Source organism: Centruroides vittatus, unplaced genomic scaffold (genome assembly GCF_030686945.1).
Source record: "Centruroides vittatus isolate TY-2023 unplaced genomic scaffold, ASM3068694v2 scaffold_1152, whole genome shotgun sequence".
NCBI classification, from domain to species: Eukaryota; Metazoa; Arthropoda; class Arachnida; order Scorpiones; family Buthidae; genus Centruroides; species Centruroides vittatus.
This window is the reverse complement of record NW_027122670.1, coordinates 2192548-2212643: the sequence shown is the minus strand read 5'-3', so window position 1 is coordinate 2212643 and position 20096 is coordinate 2192548. Positions and strand designations below refer to the sequence as shown.

The 20096-nt window shown below is 25.4% G+C and overlaps 1 protein-coding gene across 1 annotated transcript in view; it reads right to left on the bottom strand.

Moving 5' to 3' along the window:
• Positions 1-9739: 9739 nt before the first annotated feature.
• The window catches only part of Pkn (serine/threonine-protein kinase N), a 75734-nt gene continuing 65377 nt past the window's right edge, over positions 9740-20096 (bottom strand). The window contains exons 16-21 of the mRNA XM_067284183.1: positions 19826-19977; positions 18911-19130; positions 18718-18825; positions 18551-18631; positions 14323-14382; positions 9740-11600 (exon numbers count right to left, since the gene is read on the bottom strand). Coding sequence (XP_067140284.1) covers positions 11457-11600; positions 14323-14382; positions 18551-18631; positions 18718-18825; positions 18911-19130; positions 19826-19977 — 765 coding nt within the window. The 3' untranslated portion in view covers positions 9740-11456. The remainder of the gene's footprint in view (positions 11601-14322; positions 14383-18550; positions 18632-18717; positions 18826-18910; positions 19131-19825; positions 19978-20096) is intronic.

Below are 20096 nucleotides of genomic sequence, written 5' to 3'. Positions count from 1 at the left end.
AGAAAATCTTCCATTATCAAAGTCATTATTCATTTTAGATAATCTTCTTCGACAATATTGATTTATGAATTATGGAGTGAAAGCTTAACATTAATAACTGGTTACACCGAAAAATGGTCCTAACAACTTTTCTCTATACTTTTAAAATGTGATCGATAAGAATGAAATTTTCTCGATCATCTCAAACTTTCCTTCTCTACTTGTATATTTAATTAAAAACCATCCTTCTAACATTCGTGTTGTTGACACGTAATTTGACTGAAACCAGTAATCTTTGTTGATATTAAAATTCCCTTCGGGGGATTTACGTTAGCAAATCAATTCGGCAGTGCGGATCAGGAAACAAATCGTTTTTCTACATCACCCCCCCTGAAAAAAACACTTACTTCCGTTTCCGGTTAAATCGTATTCGGAATCGAAGAGGCAAAAACTAATTATACCTTCGCGACTTATATTTAACTATTCCGATATCGATCTATCTACGGTGTTAGGTTTTAAAAAACCGAAACATTTCTATAAATCATAAAAAGTCAGATGTGTTTATAATTTTTTAAATATATTTCGCATTATACCGATGAAATACAGAGAGATTTTAGTTTATATTCCGGTAAATGTTAAGGTTTCTTCCAATTTCAATTCTTGTTTACGGTGCGCCATTTTCTGATTAATTTAATTATCGTTAATCGTATATTAGACAGAACAGAATCTTTTCTATGACTTTCGTTTAAATTTCTTTTTACGAATCGAATTTTCGGTATGTCAGATGGACGAATAATTTGTTCTCGAGTTAATGAATAATCTTATTTAAAAGATAATTAAAAATAAAGGGATTAAATTCTATTGTAAATGATTTTTTTGGTTAAATTATGAGATTTCTATTTATAAATAACAGTAGAAATGTATGTAAATATTTTCAATTTTTAAAATTTCTATTTATTTATAAATGGACGCCTCTTATTGGTTGGTTTCAAATATTTGTTATCGGTTTGGAAAACAAGTTTACTGATTGGTTAATTTTAAATATTAATTGCTTTATTTATAAATACTAATCCTTTAACTAGTATTAAATATTTATATTTTAAATTACTAAAATAAATAATAATTGAAAACTAGATTAATTTTAAATATTTATTATTAAATCATTTAATATTTTTGAATTAATTTTTTATTCACTGAAAACGTTCTGATTGGTTGTTTTAATATTTAAAAACTTAAACTAAGTAAATAATGACTAAATTTATTTTTAAAAATTCTCAGTGACTTATTAGCTTCGTTTTAAGTATTTTTATCTAAAAAAAAAAAAAAAAAAAAAATTAGCTTTATAATAATATCTAGTTGTTATTAGTTTTATTCGATTGGTTGAATTAGTGTTCATTTTTACGTCAATTTGACGTCATTACTTCAGTTTTATAATGAGAAATTCTAAAGATTGACGTCAAATTTACGTAGTAAAAATGTGTACTATCTCGACCAATCGAACGGACCTTATAATAAGTATTTCATTTTATAATTCGTTAAAATCTTAAAATTAATCGATACAAAAATTTTGAATATTTTGTATTAAATTTAATTTACCAAAAAATTATTTTTTTATTTTTGACCCTTTAGACATTAAGGTCTTTTGATCCTACCCTTAATGGTATAGACCAGGCTCACAATGGTGATGAACGGGGCACGAAATATCCGATAGATCACCCCATGGAGGACGTTCAACCACTCGGACTTGAACCCGGATTCACCAGAGAGGTAGGCCTCAACTGCCTCGGTCATCTGTGGTCATCAATTTAAAATATTTTGTTAACTTTCAATTATAGGATTTCTTTTAATTTTTTAATTTATTAGCCATTAAATAATATGTTAATGTGGTCTATAGCATAGTAGACATAATGGAAGGAGTAATATTTCATTCACAGTTTTCTAAACAGAAATGATTAATGATGCACTTGGTGCAGCTCTTATTAATGACAGCAACACCTGCATTTTGCAAACTTGACAATTGAATTGTGTCACTTTTTTCCATCCTTTATATGGTCTTATATTGTTTAGGGTTCTGTCCCATTTTCTGCAGATTTATCCAAATCTGATTAACGTACACTACAATAATTTTTTAATTAATTATTATTATCTTTTGCAAATAATAAAGTATTTCCTCCCTCTTAATTCTTCATTAATAATTTTTGCTTTCGGATTAAATGAATGTTACGAGGGACATAAAAAATTTTTATTTTGGACACTGAAAAAATATAAACCATTTTCTGGAATATTTTACTAATTTTATTCGTCTTAATATTAATTTTAATAATAATTTAAAAATTAAAATTATGTAAAATTAACAAAAAATTTTTTTAAATTAAGTTGAAGCCTCAATATTTTAATTAGACAATAAGAACAGAATGATAATCATATTTAAATTCCCTTAATTACATAATTTAAAAACAGTTTCATTGTTTTTTATTTCTTTTCTACAAATTAGGTTTGTTCGTTTCGTCCGGAAAATGTACGCTATTACGTCAATTTGACGTCGTTTTTTAAATTTGTCCATTATGAAACTGGAGATTTGACGTCAAATTGACGTTAAAGCGTACACTTTCTGAACGAAATGAACAGGGCTAAGTACCCGAAGTGCGCTAATGCATCTCATCAACAAATCAAATTAATTTGTTAAATCAATAAAGAATTCTGAATTTAAATGAAAAAAAAAGGACAGTTGAAGGCAAGCTAAGATACAAAAGTTTGTACGACGTTCGGGTTAGCGATTAACGTTACAATTTAATTTTAAAAATTCGAAATTCAAGTAAAAATCCCCTGGAATTTTTTGGGGTAACGTTAGGTCCCTATTTTGAGCTTGGTCGAACCTAGATAGGTATGAATAAAAAGCCTTCTTAGTGCAAAAAGTCAATGTAAAAGCCCTCAAAAATGTCAAATTTCCACAGTTCAAAATTCTCTCTTTCTTGGATTCGCCTTTCATAACACAGATGTAGATATTACTATTTAAAACAGTGGAAAAACACGTGTTTTAAGTAGCAATCTCTACAACTCTGTGCTCAACAGTGGCCGATGGATAAAACTACAGAACACTGGCGCCTGACCAAGTGCATTTTTCCGGGTTTCCTTCGCATGTTTAACACCTATAAACTATAGGAGTTTCCCAACAGAAAGTCCTCCCCGAAGGCAGATCGCCCATGTGTTACACTGCCGTATCACATCGAACCTCTACGCTTCTATACATAGACGATAATAATTTCAAGTTACTGTCAAGGCAACACAAACATTTTTTTAGGGGGAAGCATTCTTGTGGCACTTACTTATAATCTACAACTAGAATACCTTATGCTAATATATATTTATTCATTAAATAAATATATTCAATTAAATCTATCGATATTGTCAATTCAAATCACGAATATTTTTCTCTACAATCATCGAAAATTCAAGAAATCAATAATCGTTGTGTGTTAAAATTAAAATTTATGACTGGAAAACAATTCTATGTCGAGTTGTTTTGAAAGATTGCTCAATTTTCCTCTTCGAGATATTTTTAAAAGCTATGAAAGCAGTTTTAATCCGACTGAACTCGGCCTATTTATAATTCAACAACGGTAAGTCCAAATTCATTAATTCTTGAAAGATTTTATCATACGAAAAATTGCGCGTAGGCGCATGCCCACGTATAAAATGATTCGCAATGCCTGATTAAACGTTATAAATTATTTTATTTAAATAATTAAATTTAAAACGTTTCTTAATTATATTTAATCAGATGTAAATTGTATTGTCATTCTAATTTTTTTTCTTTTTAGTAGAGCAATGCGTAGAAAATAAAAATACATCGATTTATACGTTCGGTGTTTACCTCGCTAAATTTATTTTATATTCGTTTTATATATGAAAGTAAATTTCATTTAGAATATTAACAATTATTCATATTAAAATTTTTTCTTTCATTTTAACATGGCAAAGATATTTTAATAAAAATTGTTTTAATTAAAATTTTATCAGGCTGGAGAGAAAAGATTCATTAATAAAAAATTTTTTAATATTAAATATAATCTCATAAAATGAATTGAGAAAACTTTTTAAAATGAAATATAATATTAAATGAATCTTTCCTTTCTAGATACAAATTTTTTGACAGAAATTTCACCTCTTCTTTTAGTTTTTGACATATCTTGATGATAGACAAACATACGAACCGATAAAGTGAATACAGACACTACACTACACTACACTTTATTTTTTAATCCTAAGAGTTTATATAAGTAAAAATCTTTATATCAAAACAATATTGTTTCAAAATAAACAAACAAACATTTATTTTCTTAAATGTATTTTTCATATTGTTGCTAGAAATTATTATTTTAAAATTTATATTACATTTAAAACTGAAGATAACATGTTTTCAAAATGCTATTTAAATAGTTTAAAAATAAATGTTAATTTTATAAGGTGCTATTGTCAATTGAAATTGTAAACTAGATGCCCTTATAATTATGCCATTTAAAAGGCATAATTATGTGTATACATCTTTTTAATAGAGAAATATAAAAATATTTCTCCTAATAATTTATTTTTAATTTTTGGTTGAAAACAGGTAGATATCGCCTTATCCACTTATACTTAGATGTACTAAGCGCTATTAAATAGAATATTTGCAAGTGAATATCGTTCCTTACATAGAAAATCAGGTATACACGAGTGCGTTAGATTCGATCGATTGCGAGATTGTCAAAAAAAAAAAAAAAAAAAAATCTCGTCTAAACACAAATCGGAATTTGAATCCAGTCTGGTTTATCCGCGATTGGCCTCCATTCCGACTATTCTATCGTGTCCATTCTAGTTGAAATCACGTATTTAACACTCCATTGTGTGGAATAATTGCTTATTAGCATTAATTTATCGAGCGGAAAGTCAAAACAGAAAATCTCCCCCAACAAGTTTTTAATACATTATTTATGTAAAGCGATAATTGATTCGCTTGGTCATATCCCAACGATTAATGGCGGTTAAGTTAATCGCATTAGTCATTTGTTTTCTCTGTACAATCTCCTCTTCCGACCATTCCTATACAATAATCTCTTCTGTTGATTGTATAATATTACTGTTGTATATATTGTAGGGAAACAAACCATTGAGGATTAAGCATAAAGCTTGCGGTTTGAGTTTAACTCTACAGATTTAGATCTAATTATAAATATTATAATTGGTTATTAAGGACGAAAGTAGTAATAATGGCCATTATAACCATTATAAATATTATAATGGTTATTAAGGACGAAAGTACTAATAAAATGGACGTCGTAAGAAAATTATATTATATTATTATATAATTAATTGATACACTGAATTTCTAATACATGCTTTTCGAGTGTAAATATCGAATTAGCCGTACTAAATAAAGGATTATTTATATTTTACGAATCATATTCATTATCGTCGCCATTTTAAAAATTGGTGACTAGTTCTTTACATTCATTACCGGATAATGTATAAATGTAGGTAAAGTTTTCCTTCAATATTACTTTAACTAATCTGATGGATAGATAATTTTAATTAAGGTTTATTCTTCCAAAGATAAAGAAAACATTTAAACAAAAGAGTCTGAAATAAATATTTAGATCATAAACAAAAGAAATTTTCTACCCGGAAGGTAGAAATATAAATATATTTACATTATATATCACAGAAGTCCGGGTTCGATTCTCGTTCGGGATAGATCCTCCTGTTCAAGCGCCTCATCCCTCTTGTTATCCAAGCGAAATACAATTGTTCTTTGAAAATGGAAAAATGTTTGTACTCTATAGGAACGCATTAAAAGATTTTTAGAAAATATCAGCAATATATGAAACCAAAGTACAATCGTAGAAAGGCAATAGAAGAACTAAAAACTGATATCGGATTTTGAGAGGTCAAATATTTTTCTTTTTAATCGATTAGAAAACTGAAATTGTTACAAAAGCGAAAACAAAAATGATTACTTAAACGGGATTTTTGTGTAATTCAACAAAACTTATCTCTATAAAATCCCTATTTTTTTAAAAAAAATTCTTTACCGTTGTTGTTAATTATTACGAGAAACCGGGCAGAACAATACTATAATTTAACAAAAGCCGATAATGGAAAAACAATATTTTCGAACGAAAGTTTTGTTTCTATATTAATAGTTTTTGATTCCCTCCTACAGATCTAACGACTGTAATCTATATATGTAATGAAATACTGTTTTCTGTTAGAATCAGAAAGTGTTTTGCTGTTGCAGATACAATCTTATAAACTACACCATTAATTTTGGCAACTTCAAAGATCTTAACGACAATAAAATCTTAAATTAGATTTTCTTCCAGATTATCGTAAAAAATAAACACATCTCAAAAATACTTAACTGTAAATTTACAGTAATATATTTATCCCATCTTCTTGCAATTTTTATGATGATTGCTAGCAATTTCATTTTTTTTTTAAGAGAATAATTTCAGCTATTAAATAATTTTTTTTCGGATTTAAATCAGTATCATCAGAATAGTGATAATGATTTAAATAAGAAAAATTAATGGAATATTTTGTAAAAGAATTAAAATAATAAAATTTTTACAAAATTTCCTCTGTAATACTTAATTTATTAATTTGTTAATGTATAATTCCAAAAATTTTTGGCAAGTTTTTTACTATAGTAAATAAGAAAATTATAACAAATAATAGAAATCCTTAATTAAAATTGTAAATAAGTTTAGATTCTTCTATTAAAGTTAATTTATGAAGAATAAAATATATAAAATAAATAAATTCTTTTGCTAAGAATCGAAAACATCTTGATCAAAGTGATGATTCCAAGAAACACTTTTAATCTCAAGAAATGTACTATTAAGCTATCATTAAATTATAACAGAATATCCGAATTATCTCGACGTTGCTAGAAAATCCAATATCTAAGTCTAGAACCATTTCACCCCTTTTAATTCTTCTTACACGCTATAGAATCAAACATATTATTACACATTTCAATTAAAAGTAAAGACCTGACCTTTTCCATGTCTTCAAATCGAAGAAAATCAAATATTTAAGAGTTTATAATCATCCTTTGAATAAGATTTCTTTAGTTGTTTAAAATAAACAATGTCCTAAATAATATAAATTTTCAAAAATTTAGACATTAATTTTATTTTTGAATGGATAAAAATAAAAACGAATTACAAGAAAGATTATAAATTTTTAATTTTAATAAGATTAAAATAGCATACTCCTTTATATTATATGCAATAATTTATATTTTATGGCCTGTTCGAACGTTATTATTATTATAATTTAAAATTTTATACGATTTAGACGTGTAATGTTGTCAAGTTATATTTTAAAATCTTAATAAAATTAATCAAACGGGAAAGGTCAAAGTTCGGTACTTTGCTATTATCATATGTTGACAGTTTACAGAAAGTGGAAAAATGTAAATTTCCTAATTAAGATGGAAACACTTGCTCAAATAATGAAAACAAGAATCAATAGTTGAATCTTTATCGTTATCATTTGAAAGGAATTGCAATAAAAACATCATCTTTTCAGACTTCTTCAAAAGAAAATGACTTTTCTATTGAATTAAATTTTCTACTGTAGCTTTATAAATGCGAATAACTACTAAATCTATAGTAGTTCGATTGCTAAGGAGATATCCAAACACTTTGACAATTTTATTCTTATTGGCCTAAACATAAAAACATGTCTAAGAAAACAAACGAACTAACTACACCGCATGGAAGATATTGTTAATAGTAAAATTTACGATATTTAAGGTACCCACAATGTAACAAAATAAACGTTAAAGTGTAAAAAATATGCTCTAAAAAGTCGGTTAAGCACGTTTTTGTTTCTGTATGTTCTTCCTATACTTGTTAAGTGAATTAATTGTAAATTGAGCTTAGAATCTTTTACGTAATTAGTAAAAAAAATACGATTAAGTATTTGAACAAGACGGTTAATAATATTTTACAATGGTTTGATGAATTTTTTTGTGGAACATCCTGTACATATTCAATGGAATATTTGATAAATTCTGTTAATTGTTTTGATCTATTTTTAACTTTATAATGGAGAATGTTAACAGCTCTGTAATCATCAGTTAGGTGAAACTGGATTATTTTCTAACCAACCAGAACCAGACTTGTTTAATGTTAACGATATTTCAATACGCTAAAAAGCTAATTAACAATTACAAACAATTCGGAAATATTGTTCTTTCTCATATGAAATAAACAAAATAAAACTTAGAAATATTTAGGAGACTTTCTAATAGAAGAACAGATGTTAACTACACGTAAATTATATATTAGAAATGATGGGTTCCTATTTATAAACAGAAAGCATTGATGAATATGCGAGAAAATTTGAATGATATGTCGAAACTTAAGCTAAAATTGGAAGTACTTAATTCGTTTGTGACAAAAATATAGAAATGGTCACAATAGAAATCATTGAGTTTTCTAGAAAACACATTTCATAAGTTGTAAAGGTTTAATCAATCTTCCAGTAGCTTATGTGATTTCTGTATAATATCGTGTTTCTGTCAAATTAGATTGGATGAAGTTAAGACATGTTTCTTTTGGTTGATAAACTGAGAGCTGAAGTAATATATGTTGGCTTTGTGTCAATAAATCTTTTATGTATTCACCCAAGGACAGATATTACACATTGGATTGTACTATATTCTAATCAACAAAGTAATAGAAACAAGTACTGTGATGATATATCCTGAATATTTCAGAAATTAATGTATATATGTGGAATAAGTTTTTCTATTGATTTATATCATTTTGTTAACTCAAATTTGATTAAAAAAATTTATGAAAAAAAGATATCAAATTAGCATTAAAATATAAAATATTTTTTAATAAAACTAGTGAAACAGAACAAATATGAGGACATAGAATTACAATGATTGTAAATAAATTAAGAAAATGTTTTAGTACACTGATATAAATTTAACGAATTGGAGATGTAATAACAAACTAAATGACAGTACCGTAAATTGACGGAATATTTAAGCATTTCGTCATAACAAAAAAGTATTTTTTTTTTTTGTTATATAAGATTTTACAGCAAAATGATTTTCTCTGGAACATATTTTTCTAGTTTAAAATTTCATTCCATCGATGAAAATGCAAGTACTAGAAACAATTTTATCTATTAAATGTCATTTATGGAATATATAATAAAAAACAGATTACTATAATTACGATTGTCTAAGAAATTTTACGTACTTTCTCCCTATAAAATATGTATGGTAATTGTTTCTAGTCTCTAGTTTTTTCATCAATAGATCATTAAATCGATAATATCATGTTTCATCCATAGAGTACAATCATATCCTTTTATATTTATTTTTAGATTAATTTATAATTTTTTTAAATATAAAATATTGCTTATTAAATATTTCAATAGGGAATTATATAATATTTTTTTTTTTTTTTTAAGAATGTGAAATTAAAAACTAGCGCTTCATTTCTAAGCAAATTCAATACCTTTACTGAATTGTATATTTTCATTTTCCATGCACACAGTTGGAAACTTTTGATATCGGGAATCACATTTATCATTCTGTCGATGAAAAATGGAGAAAATTATATTATATGCTGAATTTTTACTTTTCATTTCCAGTAAAAATTTTCCATCTTCCATATCAAACTTAGAAAATAGAAAAAATTATAATAATAAAAGCTTGTTTTACATTAATTAAAATAAATAATGCAGAAAATATAATACTAAATATGATTTTAATAGAAATATTTACAACTTGTTAACTTTATTTTCTAATTATAATTTATTGTCAATTATGCTGATTCCAAACACCTTAATGGTTATTTAGAGCTTCATTGTTATCAATCAAGAATAATAACCATTGTTCTGCTAAATTTTAACTTAAACTGGGAAATATATATTCAACATTTCTAGATTCATAAAATTAAAAACAGGAAAAAAAAAATACAATAAATATATTTAGATGCATATTTGCAATGTAAAAAAAAATTCATTTGCATCCAGAAAGATTTGAAAAAATACAAAATATGAAGATTTTGATTAAACAAAAATTAAATTCTGTTACTTGTGTCAATTTTATTCTGTGCAATACAATTAATGCTTACTTAAACAGCAAGAGGCAAGATAATATTACATGTGAACAGAATTAATTACTGAGCTGCATGAATCAGATGTTATCACAGTAAGGCAGGAGCAAAACAAACAAATTCCTTTTATTATGAGCACGATAAAAATACTTACAAATTACTGTCCTGAAACCCTAACTAACCAAAGACGCCATCACCTTAACTTGACAGGCAAAAGTTCAACAGATTTCTTTTCTATACTTACAGATATACACAATAGTACAAAACTGTTTTGATTAGAATTTATCTAATAGAATTAACTGAGAAAAAAAATGCAATTATAGTACAGATCCAAATGTAAGAATTGGAAACATGCATATGGACTGTATAAAAGGATAATAAAACATCTTTACAGATGGATGTGTACTAATATCTACATAACAAGATGGTCAAAATTTGTAGATACCTTTTCTAAGGACAATAATGGATATTCTTAAAATCAGTTTAACATATGATTACACTATAAATGCTTATAATTCTGATGAATTCGATAACTGGATTGATGCACACAATGGATCATTGATGTTGATCTGAACAGACAAATTCAGTGGAACTTGAAAGTATACTGTCAAGGCACATTTTCAGCTGAAATAGAACAGACTCATTGTAATTTATTGGCCATTTTGTGTATAATATGTCTGTTGTAAATCTGTATACGTTCTCTAAAATATTACTAAACTCTGCTGAAAGACGAAATTTAAGCCTTAAACAATCTGAAGAACAATGTCCATCTACTGTCAGATTTTTGGCACACTAGTGGAAGTCACTACAACAGGAATGATCACAAAAAAAGTGCTGTTGAGTTGCAATTGGATCATAAAATAATGCTTCAGAAATCATGATAAGAAAATAACAACAATAACAATAATAAAGGCATTAGTAATAAACAACAAGAGTTCACAAAAATAAAACTAAGATACACATGAATAAAAATGAGGTGTGAAGACTGCATTTATGCATATTACAATGAATTAATTCTAGTTTCTATATCTGAATCTCAATAACCTAAATAGTTTGTTATCTATATCAAAGACGTTCCCCAAATTGTTGCTGCACAAAGTTTGTTCACATTTGTTCGGATTTCATTTCAATAACCCGAATAACCAAACCAGATATCTGTAATTATTGCTGCCAAAAAACTATTCACCAGAAGCTGCATTCAGTCCATCGGGTCATTAGTTGATTTTCTGATAACAAAGGAAGAACATTCATACAGGACGGAGCACCAGAATCTTCTTTTGAGTTAAGAACTTTTTTAATATCTACAAAGGCACATTGTTTATGAATTTATCAGTAACTCATTATATACTAGCACCAATCAGCCATATAGGTGAAGTCAGCAAACATAGCTTGTTCATTTGAAGTTAAAGTTCTTGGATCTTTAGGTGGTGTTAAAGCAGGATTTTCTGAAGTAAATTCTTCATCAAAATTGCTCACATCCTCAAGAGATCGCTAAAAAAGAAAACAAAATAATAAGAAATTCACATTTTTAAATCTTTAATTAGTTTTTTATTTTATACATGAATATAAAATAAAACTAAAAAATCTGCAGATATGTTAAATTTTAAAATATAGGATAAACTTCATTAATAAGTAATAAGATCTTAATATATTTTATATATATAAATCAAGTGGTATACACAAATGTTGTGATGCTTGTAAGAGATCTATCTAATCATACAAGGAGTCAGTCACTGTTTTAGAAGTTTCTTTATTGGCTTGTGTTTTGTCAAAGATGCATTTTGGGCTCAAGCCTTCATTCAGTTTGACCTGATTTGACATCAGAATTATTAAAAATTAAGATTAAGTACAAAGTAATTTAACAAAAATAATATATGTACAGATTATAGACTTGTAGAGTAATTAACCAGTAATATTATGGAGTGATTGGATGACATACAAAATAATAATAATAATAATAGTAAAATCTAAAATACAAAGGTAATATATAATTAAGAAAAAGTTAAACACTAAAATGTAGAAAAGAAGATTAAAAATACCTTTAAAAATATAAGCATATATATAATCATTGAGTTCAACTGAATAAGAAAACGGAAATGGGAAACTAAAAGAGAAAGAGAAATATGAAATGAAAATCATTCTATAAAAACTTTTTTGGCTGCTGGGATTTGCTTTTATTTAGCAAACGTTTTCAACCTAGTCTAATAGGCCATCCTCAGGCTGCAATTTTTTTGTTTTTGGAATATCTTAACCATGAACATCTTATAGAATAATTTTGAATTATTCTGCTGAGGTTGATTTAGTTTATTGAAATATGAAATTGAATTATAAAGATAAAATTACTTGGTGAAGATGTTTGACTAACCAACCTAACCGAGACTATGTGAAAGATAGTATGAGTGTGTGGGTATAAAAATGAATGGAGGGAGGTTATGTACTGTTCATTTTTATACCCACAACTCCAAACTATCTTTCACATAGTCTGAGTTAGGTTGGTTAGTCAAACATCTTCACCAAGTAATTTTACCTTTCATTTTATCTTTATAATTCATTTCATACCTATTTAGTACATTTCACATTTCTTTTTCTCTTTTAATTTCCCCATTTCCGTTTTCTCACTTGAACCCAATGATTATAACACGCTTATATTTTAAAGGTATTTTTAATTTCTTTTTTTTTACATTTTAGTGTTTAACTTTTTCTTAATTATATATTACCTTTGTATTTTAGATTTTACTATTACTATTATTTTGTATGTCATCTAATCACTCTTTATATCTATATTACTGGTTAATTACTCTACAAGTTTATAAACTGTACATATATTATTTTTGTTAAAATTACTTTGTACTTAATCTTAATTTTTAATAATTCTGATGTCGAATCAGGTCAAACTGACGAGAGGCTTGAGCCTGAAATGCATCTTTGACAAAACCACAAGGCAATAAAGAAACTTCTAAAACAGTGACAGACTCCTTGTATGATTAGATCCCTTATGAGCATCACAACATTTGTGTATACACTCAACTTATAATATATATAATAAAATAAACGTATTTGTTCATAAAATAAATAACAATTTATAATTCTAAAACATCTATGCATTTTGAAGTAAAATTATGAAATAATCATGCAAATATCACATATTCTTAAAAATATTTTATTGATTTATAAAAATAATTATTAATTCATCAATTAAAAAAAATACTGTAATTCTGAATTACACAATTTTAAAATATACTAAATTTTTTATAAGTATGCTATTATTTATATTATAAATTTTTATACTTTAAAAAAATTCTATAAATAATCAATTTATTATATCTGTACAGGAAGTAAACTCTGTTAAGTATGTTAAATCTCGCAGACAAATAGAAATTAATTCATAATTTATTACAAAATAAAAAACAAAGATTAAAAGAAACATTACAAAGATTTTTCCATGGGAACAAGATTTTCAAAACAGCTTTTTTTTTTTTTAATTTCATAAAATTTCTTTAGTTTGACTTTTTTATTTATTTTTTTTAAATTTCAAGTCATTAAGATTACAATTTCTCTGTGTACGTAATAATAGTTTATTTTTCAAATGCAGTGAAATAAAAAAAATTTTTAAACAAACAAAAACTATTTATATTTTAAAAAAAAATGTTTTTCATTCCATTAAATAAACAATGACTAAAACTTAATATATACTGTATATATTTGTTGTCATAAACAGATAATGCATCCTATCAATGACTTTTTTCGTCTTTCTTATAATAAGTAATATTTTTAATTTCAAAATAACACATTCCACCAATAACTTCAAAATGAATAAAACTGATTGCTTGCATTTTTTACATAATGGTGGTCTACTACTAATTAAAGCAAAATGGAAAAATTTATTTACAAGAAATGCTAAATATAAGCAAAAAAGTTTTCTTGCCAATAAAACGTTTCCATTGTTTTGCTCTAATTAACAATCTGCATGAATTTTTTTATTTCTTATTTAAAATTAAAATTATACCATAAAATGTAGTCATAAATTATGAACATTTGAAATATATAAATATACTTTTCAGTAATTTGAAAATTTAATACATAATTAATGTAATAGCTGTATTTTACTGGAATCAAATTCAAAATATAAAAATGGTTCTAATTTTTCTTTTTATTCTTCCATATCTACATAAGTAAATGATCTAGAAGAGACTTATATAAAAAAATTTCTTACCACAACAGGAACAAATGGTGGTTTTATTTGCCTCATTAATAAATCTTCCCAATTGATATTCTACAAATACATAAATAAATTTATTATCAATTCACATTTTAGTAAACTTTAAAATAAAACATATTATCAATTTATATATTCATGCTATTAGTTGACAACCATCAAAGAGAGTAACTACTATCATCCTTGTTTAGAAAGGAAGATGAACTTAGCATAAACCAACAAATAAAAATTGTGTACATTGACACAGTTCCAAAAGAACTTAGTGACAATAAAAAAGGGGGGGTAGAATAAGTATTATATTTGTAAAACACACTATCTCTTTCTTATAGCTAACACATGCAAAATAAATCTCAATGTCAAAATTTAGTAACTAAATTATAAATAATTTTTGATTATGTATCTATTTAATTATTAATAGAAAATTCTAAATTTTAAATGACTAAATTTAACATCAAAAGAATGAAATTGATTTAAATTACTTGTAATTTTGATTTCATAAATTTATAATATAATTTTTAAAATTTTATTCAGTTTTAAAAATTAATCATTATAGAATAGAATAAAATTTTTGCAAATCGCATAAAAACTTAATTTCATTTTTCAAAACTCACAAAATTATAATTAATTCTAAACATTTTGACATACTTCATAAATATTACTTTTAAATGTCAAACATACAATATTTAAACATTTAATATAAAAAATTTCAAATTGTTGACATTAAACAATACATATTATATTAAATGATCCAGAAAAATTATAATTTTTCTCAAATTTGCAATTATAAGCTTACCAATATATAAAAAATTCAATTAACATATTTTTAATAGTTAGGGACAAAAATATTTATTAATTTCAAGAAATAAATTTTTCCATGTTTAAAATTCTGTAAATTTAAATCTAACAAAAATATTTAATTCCTGTTACATTAGTTTAAGATCAAAGACTTTCTTTAATCTTTTGATGATAATTTTATTAATTTTTAAAAATTAATTTAATTTAATGTATTTTCAAATAAATTAATTTTATAGAAATATTTTAAGTTTGCACATCTATTTTAAGATCACCCTTATTTTTTTATGAAAAAACATTATTTCAAATAATGAATTATGTGACGACTTTAAATTAATAGTGCTACTCTTCTTTTTTTTCCATCAATAATGACAATACTGTCATTGTCATTCATTAAAATACTCTCAACAGAAAATGTCATTCCAAATTTTCAACAATTATTCAAATGGTGCCAATTTTAAGTTGATTCTTTCCTTTTACACAAAGCATTTTATATTTTTATAATTTGAAATGAAATTAAAATTTTCTAAACTTTGTTATTTGCTTTATAACAATAATATTAATACAAGTAATGAAATATTGTCATTGATTTAAGTTTTTTTTTAATTGCAGCAATTAAAAAAAAACTTAAATCAATGACAATATTTCATTACTTGTATTAATATTATTGTTATAAAGCAAATAACAAAGTTTAGAAAATTTTAATTTCATTTCAAATTATTATAGAATGATTTTTTTGCAATAAGTAATATTTCAACGCATTCAACTCATTGTAATTAACATATTCTGAAAGCTGTCGGACTTCATTTGTTAAGAAAGCTTTATTTAACATTTTTGTGGACTGAAAGACTTTTTTATAACTTAACAATAAAATTATTACTTTTATAATCATTTCAGATTAAACAAACACTAGAGAACATTTTTCTGAACAAAGCAAAAGATTTAATCATCAAATTTAAAAAAATAGTTCTTTAAAATAAATAATTCAATAACTTTTCTTACAATTTCCAGTAGTATGCAGTATAAAGAAACATAAATTTACTATTTTAAAACCTTAAATTGACTTTGGCTAAGGTTTTAGATTATCCTGTTTTTCAAAGCTAACTTTTTTATTATATTATAGAAATGTACCGTATATAGAATAGTTTTTCTAATTCATAAAAATAAGAAATAATGATAAAAACATAATAAAAAAACACATTCAAACAGATTTCTAAAAAATATCAATCCTTATTAAAAAAAATAGCCGCAGTGATATTTATATCACTTAACCTACACAAAAATGTAACAAAAATGTTAAAATCACTTATGAATGAAAAATTAAATACAATACAATTAAATATTAATTTTAATTGCACTAAAGTGTTTGTTTATTGTGTTAAAAAAACCATTTATTTGAATAGGCCACTTTCAATTATTCATAAATACAGGTATACCTCGAGTTATGTCGTTTCAAGTTACGTCATTCTCAATCATACATCGTTTGTCAAAAAAGTACGTGGAAAAATAAAAATTGAGTTTAAGTTATTTTATTCGACTTTACATCCGTCCGCCACAAATATTGAAGTCATAATATCACTAGAAAAGCGTTAAAAGCACATAAAATCATATTAAAATATGTACATTTACAGTAAATGTTAATATAATCATCATAAATCCTAGAGAACGAAACATGAAAACATCTGTTTCTGTGTTGTCGTTTTATTTAGCGGTCTTTAAGTGCTCATTATTGGTGTTTTCCACCGTAGTTTGGACTTACACCGTAACTATACAAGTAAATTCGACTTATGTCATTTTTCGACTTACGTCGCCTCTTCTGGAACCAATTACCGACGTAAGGCGAGGTATACCTGTATATTAGACAATGAAGTTTGAATTAACATTAATATACCTATTTAAATTAAATTGTAAAAATGCCATATGCCATAAAACTTTTCTAATAACATATGTGATAGTCTATGACTGAAATTTAAACACATTTATATTAATTTTCAACAAAAATATTAAGAAATTATATTCTTCAAAGTAATCAATATATATGCATTTCTTGCCAACTTGAAATAAAGTGTAATATATTCATTAAAAAATTTAATATGTAAAACTGTACTTACACTATAGTATGCTTAATATTACAAATATATTTTTTAAAGGCCTACTAATAAAAATCTATTTAATCTATTCTTATTTCTCATTAATGTGTTAGAATTATATTTTTACAGATTATTTTAAGGACAGTACAAAGTTCTTATTTTTGAGTACAAGTTTACAACTTTATGACATAAATTGCTTCATAAGATTATCACAACTCATCAGTGAGTTACATCTAAAGCTCACTACAACATTTTATAAACTTTAGAGAGAGACTGTAGAAGAATGTTTTTGTTAGCCTCAAATGAGACAGGTTTTTGTGTGTAGAGTGACTGATCAGTCATGAACAGACAAATCTGAGCATCTTCATTTCTGCATTTCATGTCTGTTTTCTATCTATGTAACATATATACATAAATGTACACCATTTCTTTATTTTATTGTACCTTTGTAGTTAAAAAGAAAGTAAAATTGAATATACTTGAAAGACTGAATATACTTGTTCAATCTTGACAGTCCATATAGGAATAATGCATGTAGCTATGATTTGCACAAGGCATCTAGGAATTTTTAGTAGACAAATGGGAGGAGGCTCTGCCATAGTTTGGGGAGCATTCTGTTATGATGCTAAACTCATTCTTGTTAAAGTTAGCATTAAATTAAAATCTGAAAATTACCAAGTGTTATTGGAAAAACATTTGCACCCATTTAGATTACATTTTAGAAGAAAATGGTCCTACTAACAAGACAATGATCCCTGCCATAACTCAAAGGCAACTCAAGACTGACTTAAAGCAAGAAAAATTATAATGTTACTTTGGCCATCGAAAGTCCTGACTTAAATCCCATTGAAAATATTGGGGGGGTTTTAAGTCAAAGTATATGCAAACAATTACCAATTTTCAAATGTTCAAGAATTTGAATGTAAAATTATATGCCAATGGGATAATATTGTCAATTACCTATTGAAAAAAAATTGATAGAATCAATGCCAAACAGACTATTTGAAATGGTATGAAGAAACAGAGCAACAATCAACTGTTAATCAACAAAAAAATTTACTTCTCAATTTTTGTTTTCATGATGGTCTTATAATTTATTAACAGTAAACATTCGACTTTTGTAAAACTAATAACTAAAATGTTTTAAGATTGTTGAACTAATTGTTCAAAACATAATTATTGTATTTATTTTCTTGAGAATAATTGATCATTAAACAGTGCTTGTTTTGAGGAAACTAAAAAAATGTGATAATCTTATAATTTCTTGACAGATTGTAAGTCTTAACAACAAAACAAAGTGCAAAACTTAAACATCTTTAATAACATTGAAAACAATTTCATACCCTGAAAAAAGCTTGCTTTTTAACATCATCTGCATCTCTCTCACTTGCACCAAGACGGCGATCAGGATTTTTCCTAAGTAACTGAAATGATAAATATTTAATCAATACAAAATTACGCTAATAAAACACAGTTCTAAATGTAAATTTTGTAATGAAATATTTTTTACCCTCCGCATAATAGCAATTGCTTCTAAAGAAAGAAAACGAGGATATCTAACTTCATCATTGACAATACTGTCAAAAACTTCTTCTTCATCATCTCCAGGAAAAGGTGACTGAAATTAATTTAAACATATATATCAAGTTATAAAACATCATAAATATAAAAATTTAAGATCAATTTCCATGAAAAATAATTACTTCTCCAACTAGCATTTCAAATATAAGAACTCCTAGTCCCCACCAATCCACAGCTCGTGTATAAGATGTTTCAGTAAGAACTTCAGGTGCTAAGAATTCAGGTGTACCACAAAATGTTCCTGTTCTATCACCATAACCCATACCTTCTTTACATAATCCAAAATCAGCAATTTTTACATATCCTTCAGCATCTAATAGAAGATTATCCAACTTAAGATCTCTGAAAAAAGAAAGCAAATTTTAATTTTCATACATATTTCCCTAATATTTCAAATTTATTTATTATTATTTCAGAAGATTACTTCATTCCATCCATTAAAATAAGTATGCTACTTCTATTTATAATCATTTGTTGTATTTTAAGATGGAAATCCTTATTAATCAGTTTTAAAACATTTTAGAAAAATAAAAACAACATATTTCAATACAAATAGAATGTATTCATTATTGTTAATGCTATTCTAAATAAATAAGTTTTATATACATAAAGCAATCTCAATTTTGAAACAAGACACAAACTGCTCTAAGTATACTTCAATTTTAAAGAATACACAATTTTTTGAGAAGTATGGAACTAAGAAAGTTGCTACTGTTCACAAGTCAAATATCAATACATAAAAGAACAAAGTTCAGAAATAAAGATGATAATGAAGAAAATAAGAGAAAAAGAAAGAAATTGTTAATAAAGATAAAAAAGTAATTTACATCATACAATAAATTACTATAAGAAAATCTTTAAACAAAATATTTTCTTTCTTTTCAGTTTCTTGTAAATAAACTTCAGTATAAACAATCATATTTTGAATTTTGTTACTAATTCAGAAAATATTATTTGTTGTTGCTTTTGAATGTATTTTCTTAATTTTTAAATGACTGAATTATTATATAATAATTCTATGAATTAATTAGATTTACCTATAAATGATTTTATTTTCATGTAAATACTGCAAACCTAAAACAACACATGCTGCATAAAACACTGCTCTTGGTTCTGGAAAAATATCTGTATGTATGTGCATCATAAGATCTCCACCACATGCATATTCCATTACAAAACACACATGACTCTAGAAATTAAGAAATGACAATAATAATTTAAAATTATTATTAAATTTTAAATTAAAAAAAGCATTTAGCAATATCTCAAAAATTACATTATTAATGAAAAATATAATTATACTGAAAT